Source organism: Terrapene carolina, unplaced genomic scaffold, assembly GCF_002925995.2.
Source record: "Terrapene carolina triunguis isolate 2854851 unplaced genomic scaffold, T_m_triunguis-2.0 Scaffold558, whole genome shotgun sequence".
Classification (NCBI taxonomy): Eukaryota; Metazoa; Chordata; order Testudines; family Emydidae; genus Terrapene; species Terrapene triunguis.
Window position 1 is genome coordinate 12,538,633 of NW_020664909.1, and position 14,451 is coordinate 12,553,083.

General features: G+C 44.6%; 1 protein-coding gene across 1 annotated transcript in view; it reads left to right on the top strand.

Annotated features, from left to right (window-relative positions):
* Nucleotides 1–879: 879 nt before the first annotated feature.
* Nucleotides 880–14,451, top strand: part of CRYBG3 (crystallin beta-gamma domain containing 3) — a 131,272-nt gene continuing 117,700 nt past the window's right edge. The window contains exon 1 of the mRNA XM_024198751.2: nt 880–1,219. Coding sequence (XP_024054519.2) covers nt 1,080–1,219 — 140 coding nt within the window. The 5' untranslated portion in view covers nt 880–1,079. The remainder of the gene's footprint in view (nt 1,220–14,451) is intronic.

Below are 14,451 nucleotides of genomic sequence, written 5' to 3' on the forward strand. Positions count from 1 at the left end.
TGGCCATTTGTCTTGTCTAGTTAGTTTGTATTGCAAGCTCTTCAGGGCAGGGACTGTCCCTTACTGTGTTTATATAGTGCATAGTCCAATGGGGCTTTGATCTTGGTGTCAAGACAAAGGCAACTCTAGGAATTACTGTGCTATAAGTAATAACCTTGAAACTTTTCTTCCTGTAACTTGCAACCTTTGTTGATCATCTCATCCTGTTATGTCTAATTTAAATTGTAAATACTTGTCTGTTTTTACCTGTCTGTATTAATAGCCTACATCCTTCCTATGCTTCACACCTGAACCTTTTGTTTCTCATCTTTTGCTATAGATCAAATTCAGACTGTAAACTCCTGGGGGACAAAGTCTAGTATTTGCTTGTTCTGGACTGTCAAGCTTTACTAATGCCTGGAGCATGTACAATGCAAATAATTAAAGACAACAGAGTCTGCCCTAAAGCATGGGCCATGTCCTGGGTCTGTGCCAGTAGTAGAACATAGAACATTTAAGCAGGAAATGTTTAAACTAATGCCCGTCTTGCTCTGGAGCAAAGTGAATCAAGGTGCTCCACTGGCATGTGCTACCACCAAACACTGTGCGTGTGTGGAGTGGAGGTTATGATTTATTAACATGGTCGCCTAGGGAAGGCAAGACTCAACTCAATCAACCTGAAGTTCCTGGCTAACGAGCCGGCAGGGGCTGGAGAGGAAGCGGCCCATTAAGCCGTGCCGAGGGAGGAGGAGAAATGGGTGGAGCTGCAGCGGCCCGGGCTGCTGATGGGATGTGGGGGAGAGGGCGTGCCCCTGGCAGGCCGTCGCGGCTCCGCCTTGCGGGGCGGGCGGCAGGGAACCGTGCAGCCGCTCTTGTGTCTCGGCGGCGGCTGGGGGGACGGGGCAGGTCACTGTGGCCGTCTGCGCTCTTCGCTTGTGCAGCTCCCCGCGTCTCTTCCCCTCTGCGATTATGGACTAGGGAGGAACTCGGAGAGGGCAGGCGCGGCGGTGCGCGGGGGGGCTGTGCTGCTGGGAGGCGGCGAAGGGATCCCGTCCTGCCCCGAGCCATCGACGCCGCTTCCCCTTCTCACTGTGCCGGAGATGTCGGGCTGGGGCAGCCGGAGAACCGGCTCCTCCTGGCACAGCAGCTTCTCCAGGTTCTTCACCAAGAGCCCTCCCCGGGCCAAGGAGGAGCAGGAGGAAGGGGACAAGGCGCACCTCCAGGAGCCGGCCACGCACAGGTAAGCACGCAGTCGCATCAGGAAGCGGGGGGAACTTGTTGGGAACTTGCCTGGCTTTCTTGCTTGCATTTTTCTTCCTCTCTCTCTCTTTGATCTGGAGGGATACGCTGAAGATCTCTAGTACGCCGCACCTACTGAGACTCAGCCCCATTGAATCCACTTTCATTTCTGGCTCCCTCCAGCACTGCACAGTGTAATGGGAAACAGTTGCCAACCAAACTCTTGGAACAGGTTGAGAAGCAGAAGTCAGTGGCTACGTGCCAATTGCCAAGGGCAGCTGGGGCGCTTCCAGATATTACAACACTAAAAAGGAGGGAGGCTGTTGTTGTTTATTATTCTGAGCAGCTTGGAGAGGGTGTGTGTGTGTGTATTGTAAAGTTTAAGTCCAGCTGGGGTTACAAGAGAGAGAAGTTATTGGGACCCCTCCCTCTGTTGATCCTCAACCTAGCAGCCTCGCAAAGAGCAGGTAATGTCACAATGTCAGTCAGAGGCAGGGTTTCAAGCTGTGACAGTTTCACTGAGCGTGGTGGCACTATGAACCTCACCTTGCCAGAATCTCCATAAAACAGTAGGATGCTTTAAAAATCGCCTTGAAATCAATGTCAGATGAGTAAATTTCAGTCCATGCAAGAAAGGATTGACTGCTCTGATACAAAGAGAGTTGAAGATGGTAGTTGGATGGGCTGATGAAAACTATGTAAGTAGCAATATAACACTGGGACAAATTAGTGAATGAAGAAATGAAGCTACTTTGAAGTGTCTCACCGGGGAATAAAGCAATGTAGAATTGCAGATTCATTTTCTGTTAGCCAGAACACCATCCTTAAAGTGACAACATGAATGTACCTGCCTAGTCAGTCTCAAGTGTTTCTCTCCTCCCCAGAGTTATTTTCAAGAATGAATTGGGGAAGGGAAACAAACTTGACAGGAAGACTCGCCACAGGACAAGAAGTGATGCTTTTTGAAATTTACCAGTGGACTAGCTCTGAGACATTATGTGCAATTTTTATAATTTCTGAGATGAGCCTGAGCTGCAGGCTTTAGACCTGCACCCCCGATGATCAGGTGGTGACTGGATCGAGAGTTTTGCTTTTGGCCCTCTCTGTTTCTGTATAAATGTAGCTGTATCCTATCAACCTGCTTTTTCCCCTATTACTGTAAATAAACTGCATCAAAATTGCTAACATTCATTTAAATGCTTGGTTTTGGGGTTACGCAGACCAGAAAAATACTGTTCAAACTTTCTTAACATTGCAAATAGAAAATAGTTTCTGACAATCAATGGCTCTGGTTTTTTTTGGTAATTTTCTTCCGAACGGTTCTAACCCCTTTCTTGGAAACTGAAAGGTTGCAATATTGGGTATAGGATTTTGGGTTTTGTTTTGTTTTTTAAAGTTTTTACTATTATAGCTTTCTCTTTCTGTGTTATAAATCAGATGCTACTGCAATACAAATACTGATAGTGTGTTCATATGTTAATATGAAATATGTGACTACAGTTACAATCCTAAGCAGTACCAAAAATACAGAAGTCCAAGTACCTAGGTTCAATGGTATTCAGTGACCAACTTATAAGTAGTACAGGAAAGGCATAGACTAAATGGAGAGAAGTGAGCAGAGTGATCTGCCTTAGGAGAGTGCCTATCAAACTGAAAAGTAAGATCTACAAGACTGTAATTAGGCCTGCACTTTTGTATGGCTCTGAATGCAGGGCACTGAGGAAGAGACAGGAGGAGATCTTGAATACAGGGGGAATGATAATGTTAAGGTGGATGCTTGCAGTTACAAGGATGGACCATGTTCAGAATGAATGAATTAGGGGAAATGTGAAGGTGGTACCAATTATAGAAAAGCAGAAGGAGTCCAGGCTTAGTTGGGTTTGGGCATGTGAAAAGAAGATGTGGAAGAATATATAAAACACAGGGTGTTAAACTTCAAAGTGGGGAGTAAGAGAAGGGTTGGAAGACCCAATACTAGATGGATGGATGTCATAGAAAAGGATTTGAATAGCTTTGGAGTTTCTGAGGAACTACTTTAAGATCGACTGGAATGGAGAAGGACTGGAAGATCCATATAGATGGGACTAAGGCTACAAGAAATAGAAGTATTAACAGTAGGAAGCAGGTTATTAATGCGTCACGTTGATTGTAAGGAGAGCTTACAAAATGAAGTAAGATCTGAGATCTCTACTTGGTTTCTGATTTCTGGCCACTGTACTCAGAAGATTGAAAAAGGAGAAAAGAAAACTGTGTACCGTATATACTCATTCATAAGCCGAATTTTTTTAGTAAAAAAGGGAAGCACCAGAGAAGGGGGTCGGCTTATGAACTGGTATAGAGAGGGAGAGGTGGGACACAGCCCCTCCCCCCAACAGAGGGAGCAAGGAGAGGCAGCAGAGCCAGAAGGGAAGAGGCGGGGCCAGAGTCTCTCCACTTCTGGCCATGCTGCTGTCCCCCCAGCCTCCGAAGCAGCTGCAGCTCTGGGGCTGGCAGGCTTCAGTCGTGCCGCTTGGCCCCGCCCCCCAGAGCAGGCTGTGGCCGCGCCGCCCGGCCCGCTGGAACACGCTGCGGCCGTGCCGCAGAACATGCTGCAGCCGTGCTGCTCAGTCTGGCCCACCAGAGCAGGCTGCGGCCGTGCTGCCCAGCCTGCCGGAGCAGCTCCAGCCAGGCCAGAGACATTCTCCCATGGCCCCAGATAAGGTGGGAAGGGATGGGATGGGGAGAGTGTGGGGGTCCCGGGCTAGGGATCGGGTCATGCGGGGGGTGGTCACAGGGGTTACACCCCTGAACCCCAGCTTCTCTCCCCCAAAACATTTCCCCACCAATTGCTGTCCCAGCCTGTCAGGGTAAGCAGCTGGCGCGCCAGGACACTTTGTTTACTTAGGTTTACCTCCGTGCCTGTGGACGCACGAAGTAAACAAACCATCTCGGCCCGCCAGCAGCTTATCCTGATGGCCCGGGAGCCAAAGTTTGCTGACGCCTGAATTATAGGGTCGGTTTATGAATGGGTCATACAAATTTTCCATTTTTACTTATCCATCTTGGGGGAGGTTGGCTTATAAACGAACCGACTTATGATTGAGTATATACGGTAGTTTTCTTATGAAAAGATGCATGGAGTATCATGTTTGACACTGCTCAACTAGGGTCTCTTGTGGTTACCAAACTTGTCAGATGATCAGCTTTTTTCTATATCAGACCTTTTTTATTTAATATATGGGTTTTAAATTTGGCGTTTCAGGAATGATATTGGTATGCATTGAAATAGACAGAGAAAATGCTGATCAATCCAATGAGCTGGTGGATATCTAAGTAATTCTTGTGAAAGATGTGGATTTCAAAGTTACCTCAGAACTCTTGCTTCTCTAGCTTAGTGGAAATGTGGTGGATGAGATCATCTCTAATTAAAGTGCAATTTGCACTACTGTCTTGAATGGGTTATCTTAAAGTTCCTTTGGATGCATAGTGATTAAAGAGGTTCTTAAATGTCACTACAAAATGTTCAGTATTTGATGCATCACTATATTGAATATTCCAAATAGGCATGGCCCCATTGGCCTTTCATTAATGTGACCTAGGCTGCCCCCCCAAAAAAAATATTAAGAACAATACTAGACTCAAAAGCATCTTTCTGGCTGCAGGGCAAGTTATCTCTGCCAGGAGAGATTAATGTAGAGGGAAGAGGAACAGACTTGGAAAGTGAAAAGGCAACCAAAAGATGTCTAGTCAAGCTTCTTTTTGTTGGTGCTTTGGAGTAGTGATCAGTACTGATCTTAAGGGGCCATTAAGAACATGCTCCTTGTTATGGTCAATAGGGAACAGAAATATCCTAATTTGGATTCCTTCAGGCTGTCCCACCATAAACAGAAAGATGCCTGTGATGGTGGGGAGAGTTCAGTTCAATGATTTGGGAGTTTAAAAATGAGCTTTGTAGACTTAATTGAATGGTAGACCTCCCTCCGTCTGACTGAAGGGTTGGGAGTCTGGGAACTTGATAAAATGTGAACCATGATTTCAGTGCATGCAATCAAGAGCTTTTTATTGATTAGGTAGTCCACACTGATTTATTTTTTGTATGAGGCTTTCTGGCCTTGGTGTACAATTCTTTGTGTAGTAACCTGAGAGCCAGCTCTGACTTCTGTTGAAAGTGGAAGTGTTGGTTAAGTTACGAAGAGTCCCATTTGGTTTGCTCACGTTTTTTGTCTTGCTTGATTGCAGAGTATATGCTTGGAATGCTGAATTTCTTGTATTTGGTTTCCACTGATGGCTTTCTTAATCAATTAACGTGATTGAGTACATTTAAAACCATTGAGCTGGGAAGAGTGCCACAGGTTTCTCTGCCATTTTTATGTGGTGTGCTTCATAGTGTACAAAAATGTATAATCTGGTAAAGTATGGAGAAAACGAAGGCTGCTTTATATGCATGTTTTTATTACATGGACTACATAAAGTAAATTGCGGAATGCTTCTTTCATGAAATATTAGGAAAATCTATAAAGCCAAATACCGTATAAAGCCAAGTTAGTTAATTTTGTACACAAAGTATCATTTTGAAATAAACTGGAATCGGGTCAAATTTAAAACACGTAGAAAGAAATCTTGATATTGTGAGAATTTAACTAGCCCTGAATTTAAGAACGGGGAAGTGGTTCAACTAAGGACAGGAATAAATAAAGCAGTATGACCTGCTGGGCCAAATTCATCCCTTGTGTATCTCCATTGACTGCTTATATCCCCTGTGGAGTTACATTAGGAATGAATCTGGCCAGTTGCAACTTGGAAAGCATAGAGAAAAAGAACTTGAGTGTATCCAAAACCAAAGATCTGATTGTTCCTAAAGCTTAGGCAACAACACTTCTATGGAGTCACTGAACTGCTGATTTTCCTTCCTCCTCTCCCCTCTCCTCTCCTCCCCCCCAAAGAACAAATGATGCCGAGGTTTCTACATCTGTTGCCAAGTGGCTTAGAGTAAGCAAGTTTTGGGTTTACCTTTTCAAGATTGGGTGGGTTTTTTTTACCCACCTGTGGCCTGTAGGTTTTTCCGCTTAACTCTGGGGCCGCTTTATTTCTGGGCTTTTTTTTTTTTTTTCTTGGACCATGCCCACCCTCACGCTCAGCTTGGTGATGCAAATCCTGCCCCCTGCTGTCTTGGGAGCCTTTTTTAGACCAGTAAGGCTGTTTTCTTTGAAATGTTCTGATCACTGTTGATAATGTTAATCAGCATCTCGTAATCTCATGAGCGCTTCATTTGATTAATAGTTTTGGTTAATAACTTATGCCTGAGAGCAATTTTTTAGATGTGATAAACATGAGACATGCTTGAGATGTCCTGTGAAAAAATAACACATGCAGACTAGCAATTTGTTAAAAGCTGTGATGGAAAAAAGTGGAGCCACATCTTTATTGGAGCTACTATGCTTCTAAATAAAATTCTAAGAACTGGGAAGTACCTTTCATCTAGTGTGTGCCTGTATAAACATGTTTTTCAGAACCACTGCCTTTGGTTGGTCGGGCTTCAAATATAGTGAATGTTTTCTTTGCATCTCAGCTTCAGCATCAACTTCCATTGAACTTGGGCATTATGTTCTGCTAAGCTATTTGTTTTCAAAAATTATATATTCATTTTTATTGCCAACAAAGTTATTGTCTCAGAGCCATCCAAATCCACAGGGTGGAAAAATCCCATCCAACTTGCTATATTCCAGATAGAATCTTCTTTAATTTCAATACGTTTCTCTAGCCCTTCTGGTTGCAGATACAGCTCTGATCATGTAAATCAGTGCACAGTTGATTCAGTTAGAAATGTTTGGCTTCTGTGGAATTGTCCAACTTTAAAATAAATGAATAAATCTGGCTCAAAAGAAGCTTCTAGGTAGGTGTGAAACTTGTCCTATCCAGTCATTCATCTTAACGGGGAGTTATAACCAAAACCTTCTTCAAAACACTTGCATGCTACTAGTTATCTTTTGTATCATTCAGCAAGTTTTATCCAGGAAATTTTCTTTTTCAGTGCATCATCATTCATTTGAATAGCTACTAGAAGAAGTGAACTAATTTGGGGCTGTTTTGGGTTTGATTTTGAGGGCCTTTGTACAAAGTTCTCATTGAATTGGAGGGGAAAAAAGCAAACAGCCCAGTCAATTCTAACCTTTAATTTGGGCTTCAGTGGGCTTTTAATTAAATTATTGTGCCATTCATCCATTTGGCTTCTAACAGAACTTTTAAAAATGGTAGAATTTTACTTATTCTATCTAAGAACGTCTTGTTGATAAACTGTATAGACAATTGCTTGACCACACTTTGGTTCATTATTTTGTTATGAAATATACTCAAGAGACCAAATAACCAGTGTCAGTCAGGGTCATTAATATGGTACAGGAAAAAGGTTCTATACCAGGGATCGGCAACCTTTGGCATGTGGCCCATCAGGGAAATCCGCTGGCGGTCGGGTTTGGGGTGTGGGAGGGGGCTCTGGGGGGTTGGGGTATGGGAAGGGGTCAGGGCTCTGGGCTGGGGGTGCAGGCTCTGGGCTGGGGCCAGGGATGAGGGATTTGGGGTGCAGGAAGGGGTTCTGGGTTTGGGGCGGGCTCAGGGCTGGGGCAGGGGATTGGGGCACAGGGTTGAGGTGCGGACTTACCTCCGGCAGCTCCCGGTCAGCAGCACAGCGGGGTGCTAAGGCAGGCTTCCTGCCTGTCCTGGCACCGCGGACCACGCTGCATCCCGGACGCGGCCAGCAGCAGGTCTGGCTCCTAGGCGGAGGCATGCAAGCGGCTCCGTGTGGCTCTCACCCGCAGGCACCAGTGCTCAGGGTGGGGGCAGCACGCGGAGCCCCGTCACCCCGCTGCCTAGAAGCCGGACCTGCTGCTGGCCGCTTCCGGGGCACAGCACGGTGTTAGAACAGGTAGGCACTAGCGTGCCTTAGCTGGGCAGCACCACCAACGGGACATTTAACGTCCTGGTTGGCGGTGCTGACCAGAGCTGCTAGGGTCCCTGGGTGCTGAGCAAGGCGACCCAATGCCTTGCATGCAATGACCCAGTACTGGGTCACGACCTGAACTTTGAAAAACACTGCTTTATACCAGTGGTCTCCAACCTTTTTATGCACAAGATCACTTTTTGAATTTAAGATCAACCCAGGATCTGCCCCACCCCGCTCACTCCATTTCCCCCCTCCCTCCGTCGCTCGCTCTCCCCCACCCTGATTCACTTTCACCAGGCTGGGGCAGGGGGTGGGGGTGCAGGAGTGAGGGGTGCAAGCTCTGGGAGGAAGTTTGGTTGCTGGGGTCATATGGTGATACTGCACCTAATCTCATAGAATCCACTGGACATTTCATGAATTTTACTTTTTATTACTGTCATTTGTGGCTTATAGATCCAAAATCCTTCAGGGATTGTCACAAATCAGTGTAACATTCTCAAGTGTGAGGTGTTCGTTGGCTGAGCCTGGGGCAAGGAGTTGGGGTGCAGGAGTGAGGGGTGCAAGCTCTGGGAGGGAGTTTGGGTGCAGGAGGGGGCTCTAGGCTGGGGCAGAGTGTTGGGGTGTAGGAGAGGGTGAGGGCTGTGGGTTCTGGGAGGGAGTTTGGTGCAGGAGGGGGCTCTGGGCTGGTGCAGGGGGTTGAGGTGCGGGAGGAGGTGTGAGGTGCAGGCTTACAACAGGTGGCTCCCAGCCAGTGGCGCAGCAGGGCTTAGGCAGGTTGCCTGCCTGCCGTTGCCCCACGCCACTCCCGGAAGCGGCTGGCTGCTGGCACGTCTCTGCGGCCCCTGGAGGAAGAGGGGGGCAGCAGGTCTCCATGCTGTGCCCATGCCTGCAAGCGCCGCCCCCGCAGCTCCCATGGGCTGGTTCCCAGCCCATGGGAGCTGCGGGGATGGTGCTGGGGGCAGGGGCAGTGTGCGGAGCCTCCTTCCTCTCCCTCCCCACAGGGGCCGCAGAGACGTGCCAGCAGCCAGACGCTTCCGGGAGCGGCGTGGGGCAAGGGCAGACAGGCAGCCTGCCTGAACCCTGTTGCGCTGCTGGACTTTTAGTGGCCTGGAGATTGCGATAGACTGGCAGAGGCTCCAGGATCGATCAGTCGATCGTGATCGACAGGTTGGTGACCACTGCTTGTTTACCAGAAAAAGGTACAATATACATCTTTTGAAACTGGATTTAATTAATCAGCTTTCTACCTTGTTGGTTTCTGGTACCATGGTATACCCCTTTATCTTTGGTTCTGAACCTATGTATTTCAGGTTATGGTGCACCCTTACCTTTGTTCTGAGCATATGCATTCCAGGTACTAAAGGACATGAAGGCACCTCCTAGGTTTGCGTGGGTAGCTTTCCTGTTGCCATGAAGAAATAGTAATCTGCCCTGATACTGACAGTCCTATCTTCTCAAGCCAAGGCTTACTTCAGCTAATGCAAAATGTTATGGGATACTTAGCATAAGTGTGATTATATCAAAGGTACAGGCCAATCTGGGCTATATAACTACTATACTACTGCTTAATAATATGTATACTTACATGCTTAAAATATATATTCTGGTTGATAGTATTAGCATAATAAAAATGTATGTTAGCTAGCGTATATTAGTCAACAGTTGTCAGTGTTTATAAAGCACGTTTAATTGAGTAGTTGTTAGAATTCCCTATATCTGAACTGCCAGGAATTGGAATGAAGTGTAATACATTTCATTTGAAATTATTTTCTTTAAGTTGCTACCTTCTGGCTATCTTTGGCCCATATGCCAATTGAGACCTCTTTTAGAATGTCTTTGAACACATTCACCATCTGCCTGACAAGTCTTTCCCTTTACCGTACTAATAAAGAGACTCTGCCCCCACCCCCAGGCAGAATATGATTTTTGAAATTGTCTTATTTGTGTGCTACAAAAGAGATGATAATCACGTGATACCAGCAACGGTGAAGCTCCAATCATTTGGAATGTTTAAAATTAGACTTAACAAACCAAAATGTATTATAGGGAACTCTATTAGCAGAAAAATAATAAAAATAAACTAAATTTACTCCTGGGAGAATTCTGCACCACTGTGCAATGCAGAATTTGCCCAGAATTCATGTTCCGCATAGAATTTCATTTTTTCCTGCCACTAGCGGCTGCTGGACCTGTCAGGGACCGGCTACCCAGCTTGCAGCGCACTTGTGTGGGAGGTGCAGGCCCGCTGCGGTTTCTGAGTTAGCCAGCCCCTCTTGGTCACGTGGTGTGGCCAGGCCTCCCTGTGCAGCAGCTGCTGGAGCCAGCAAGCTGTGCCCCAAGGGAGAGGCAGGAGCAACAGGGAGGGGCTGCTGCTTTCTGGGAGGGAAGCCTGAGGGTAAGGGGGAGCCTTGCCGGCAGGGCATGACTGGAGCTGTTCCAGCGGTGGCCGAACCTTTAAATTGTGCCCCCCATCACTATCAGCAGGCACAGGTCGTCCCTGCTCGGTGGGACAGTAATGAAGCTGCAAGGAGCGGAGTCTGTGGCTGGGCTCTCAGGGGAAGGAGGTTGTGGGTGTTTGGCACTGCGGCTGTGCTCTGTGAGGGGGAGGGGGTGCAGGTGTCTGGGCTGGGGGGCCTCACACAGCCCCCTCCAGAACCCCCACATAACCCTCCCAGTGTGAGTACACACACACACACCCCTACCTCTAGCACCTCCAAATACCCTTTACCAGTACATGCAGACCCCTCCAACTGTACCCGCCTTCTAGCTCCTTCTCCCCCACCTCTCCCTGACAGTGACTTCTCTTTGGGAACTTGAAATATGGTAACCCTACGGGGGCAGGATGAAAAAATGAGAAGTGACTAAAAGACTAGAGGGGCAGAGTTTTCTCCCACGATGTGCCCAGCTGGCACGTGTGACACACCCAGACTGATGTGCCCAACAAATACATAGCAGGGAAACAGGAACTAGGTTGTCATAGGGGTTTCTTTAACTCTCTGCTCCTGGGGGAATCTTTTTTGTTTTCTGCATTGTTACAGACCTAGTTGCTGACAGGTATTTTGAAATAAATTACCAAAATAATTGAAACTGGTGTGATTATATTGTGTTATTTTGACAAATAAAAATATGCAGAGTTTTAAAATTTTGTGCGCATAATTTTTTTTTAATTGGCATAGAATTCCCCCAGGAGTATAAATTGGTTCCTAGATTCTCCATCATGTGACTCTTTCCAGATTATACAGGGAAAAAGTACAATTTATATCTGGCAATAGTAACAGAGTCCCTGATTCAACAAGATGCTAGAAAATGCATCAAGCAAGTAGGCATTGATTCACTGCTTCCAAGCTTTAACAGCCAGTAGAGTAATGTAAGACATTTACTAGGGAAAATGTTATTGGCACACTATTCACAAGGGTGCTATTTTTTATATGAAACAAAACAATGTACTCTTTTCTGTTGTGAAAGTTAGCATAATTATTCCTTTCCTGGTGACCATATTCAATGCTAGAATCAATATAAAATAGCTTCCAAAACATGCATGCAATCAGGGCTTCCAGGTTTTAAGTAATAGGCTTAGCATGATAAAAACTCACCAAAGTCATCTTATCCACTGAAAGAAATAACGCCAGCTTAAAAATCAAGATTTTTTTTTTTAGAAGTTCTTGTCAGTGTTTCTAATAATATTTAAGATTGTTAAAGCTGGAAGAAGGCTGAAAATCTGACGCTCCCTCCTTTATACTCTCTGCACTTCATACACCTTGGACACTAAGATTGGTGTGCAGTATTGCAGTTTCAGATTTTCATAAAATAGCAACATGCTGTAGTGTTTAGATTACAAACACTGAAAGGGAATGTTTAAACTCAAACGTTTTCCATTGGCATTTCCTTTATAATGTATTTGAATTTGTTAGGTTTTATAAAATTGTTTTTATATAATCGAACTTGTGAGCCTAACTTCACTTGCATTATGGAAATTTTAAAATTAGAATCACTCAGGAACAAGGTCATTCAGGGTCCTGTTGCTTTGCTGGCCAGGGGGCTTAACTGTATTTAGTACTAAACTTTCTGTATAGACAGTTTTGTGATGCGGGAAATGTATAGTGAATCATAGGTTGCAAATTATTACTTATGAGCACATGCAAAGCAAATGTCAGAAAAGTTTCCATTAAAAATGACCTTTTTTTTTTTTTTTTTTAGCATCAGTTAAAAGCTGGAAAAATACCTGACCATCTTATTTGTAATTGGGAAATGAATTATTATTATTATATTTGGTCACTGTCATTTCATATTGTTAAAAATCTGTCTTGCCAGGGTCCCTGTATAAATTCTTTTTGTGGATATTTTACAGTTTGCAAATACCACTATTGGGCCACAATCTTACAAACTGTATGTAGTCCCACTGAAGTCAGTACAACTACGTATATGCATAAAGTTAAGAATACATGGAAATGTTTGCAGAATCAGGGCCTTAGTTTTCTCCTTTTTAAAATACTTGTATAATGGGTTCTGACTTCCTGTTTCATTCTGTTGTTGCAGTTATTTAAAACTTTACCTAATTTAAATAACCCAAACTCTGTTACTGATATTGCATCACAAGTATGTACCAGTAGATAATAGCATTCTTATTTGAGTAGCACATGGCAAACTTCACCTAACCTATTAGATGAGAATGGATGGAGAGAATTCTGTATTAATGTTCGTTGCCATGCTTGACAGATGCCAGAAGAAAAACCTTGATGTAATCTGCTATAATCCCGGTGAACAATATTGAACTAGTCTCTGCACCAAAATGAAAATTTTCTCTCTCTGTTTCACAGCCTTTGTACTGCTGTTCAGTTCTCTTGCATGTAATGCAGATTAAGCTATTCAGTGAGGATGATCTTGGGCCATCACATTTATTTCACTTAGTGCTAGAATTGAAATTTAAGGGTTTAGTCCAGTTCTGAGTTTATTTTTAAAAAGAAGTTCCATAAAACTTGATATAGCAATGATTGTCTTGTATGTGGTTTTTTTAAAACTACTGTGAAAGTGTGGTTTGCTCTCTCTGTGCGGATTTAAAATACCTCTACCTCTCACACATTTCGTAGCTGGCATACTGCATGAGAAACAGCGCTGCATATACAGAAAGTGAAATTAACCTATTTGATTTCCTTATCCTGGTAGAATGAAAAGCAAAAGTAAACAAGCAGCATCAACTGTTCAAGAAGAAATTAGACTTTGTTAAAACTGAAAGAATTTTAAATCTAAATCGCTTAACATAATCTGGCAAGGAAAACAAGTTCCAAATGGAATTGTTAATTTGAGTGCATCTAAGGTGTACAACACACTGACCAAAAAAAAAAAGATTGAGGAGGAGGACTTAGAAGTTGAAGTTGTTCCCCTACTCCCCTTACCTTAATCCAGTCTCTTGATTGCCACTTTTCTCCCTGTAAATTCATGACTATTTGTTCCTTTGAATTTATTTTCTCTTATATTTTCTCCTTCTCTTTCTCTGCATTCTATCCCTTTCTCTCCTTACCTTCCAATCTACCTCCTGCTTCCCATTCGCTTCAAGCACTGTAGCTGTGTCTGCTTTCCTTTGACTCTCTAAACACAAACTCTCACCGTATGTTTATATTCTCCACATATCTTCTTTATTTCTTGCTATTCCTCTCTAGCAGTTCTTCAGAGATAGTGTGGCCTGATCACATGATCGGGAGCCAGGAACGTCAATGTTCAAACCCCAGCATGGATGCTGACTCTCTTTCCCACGAGCAAGGCATTTAGGCCTCGCCTATCATATAGAAACTTGAGGGAAAATTTGCCACCGTTGTTAGCATTGTTTCCCTTGTAAAAGTGGTAGTCACATTCAACTTGATGGCATTTCTCTATCTGTATTTAACCTGATACCTTTTGAACACTGTATCCAATCCAATTCCAAAATTTCAGGGCACCAGTGGTCAGAACCCTATTGATTTTGAGGCAAAATCAGAAAACTGGAAAGGGAAGAATGAAGGACACATGGAGCCCTTTCCTCTGTTTAGCAGAGCCACAGCTTCCAGTGCCTCTGTAACTGACTGCGAATCAAAGAACCGGTTGATGGTACCCATTAATGCCTTCCAGCATAACAATACCCCATCTCATTTCTGCTTATCCTCCCAATAGAGTTTAGTGTGTTGAACACTCTGAATGAATTATCTCCCATACTAAAAGAAGGCAATAATAATGGTGGGAAGAAATGGGGTGCACATGGAACCCCTGGTGGAATTGGGGGACACACTGAGCCTGTAGAATTCTGGCATGGGGGTGAGAATGGCAAATCCTGGTATGGAAGG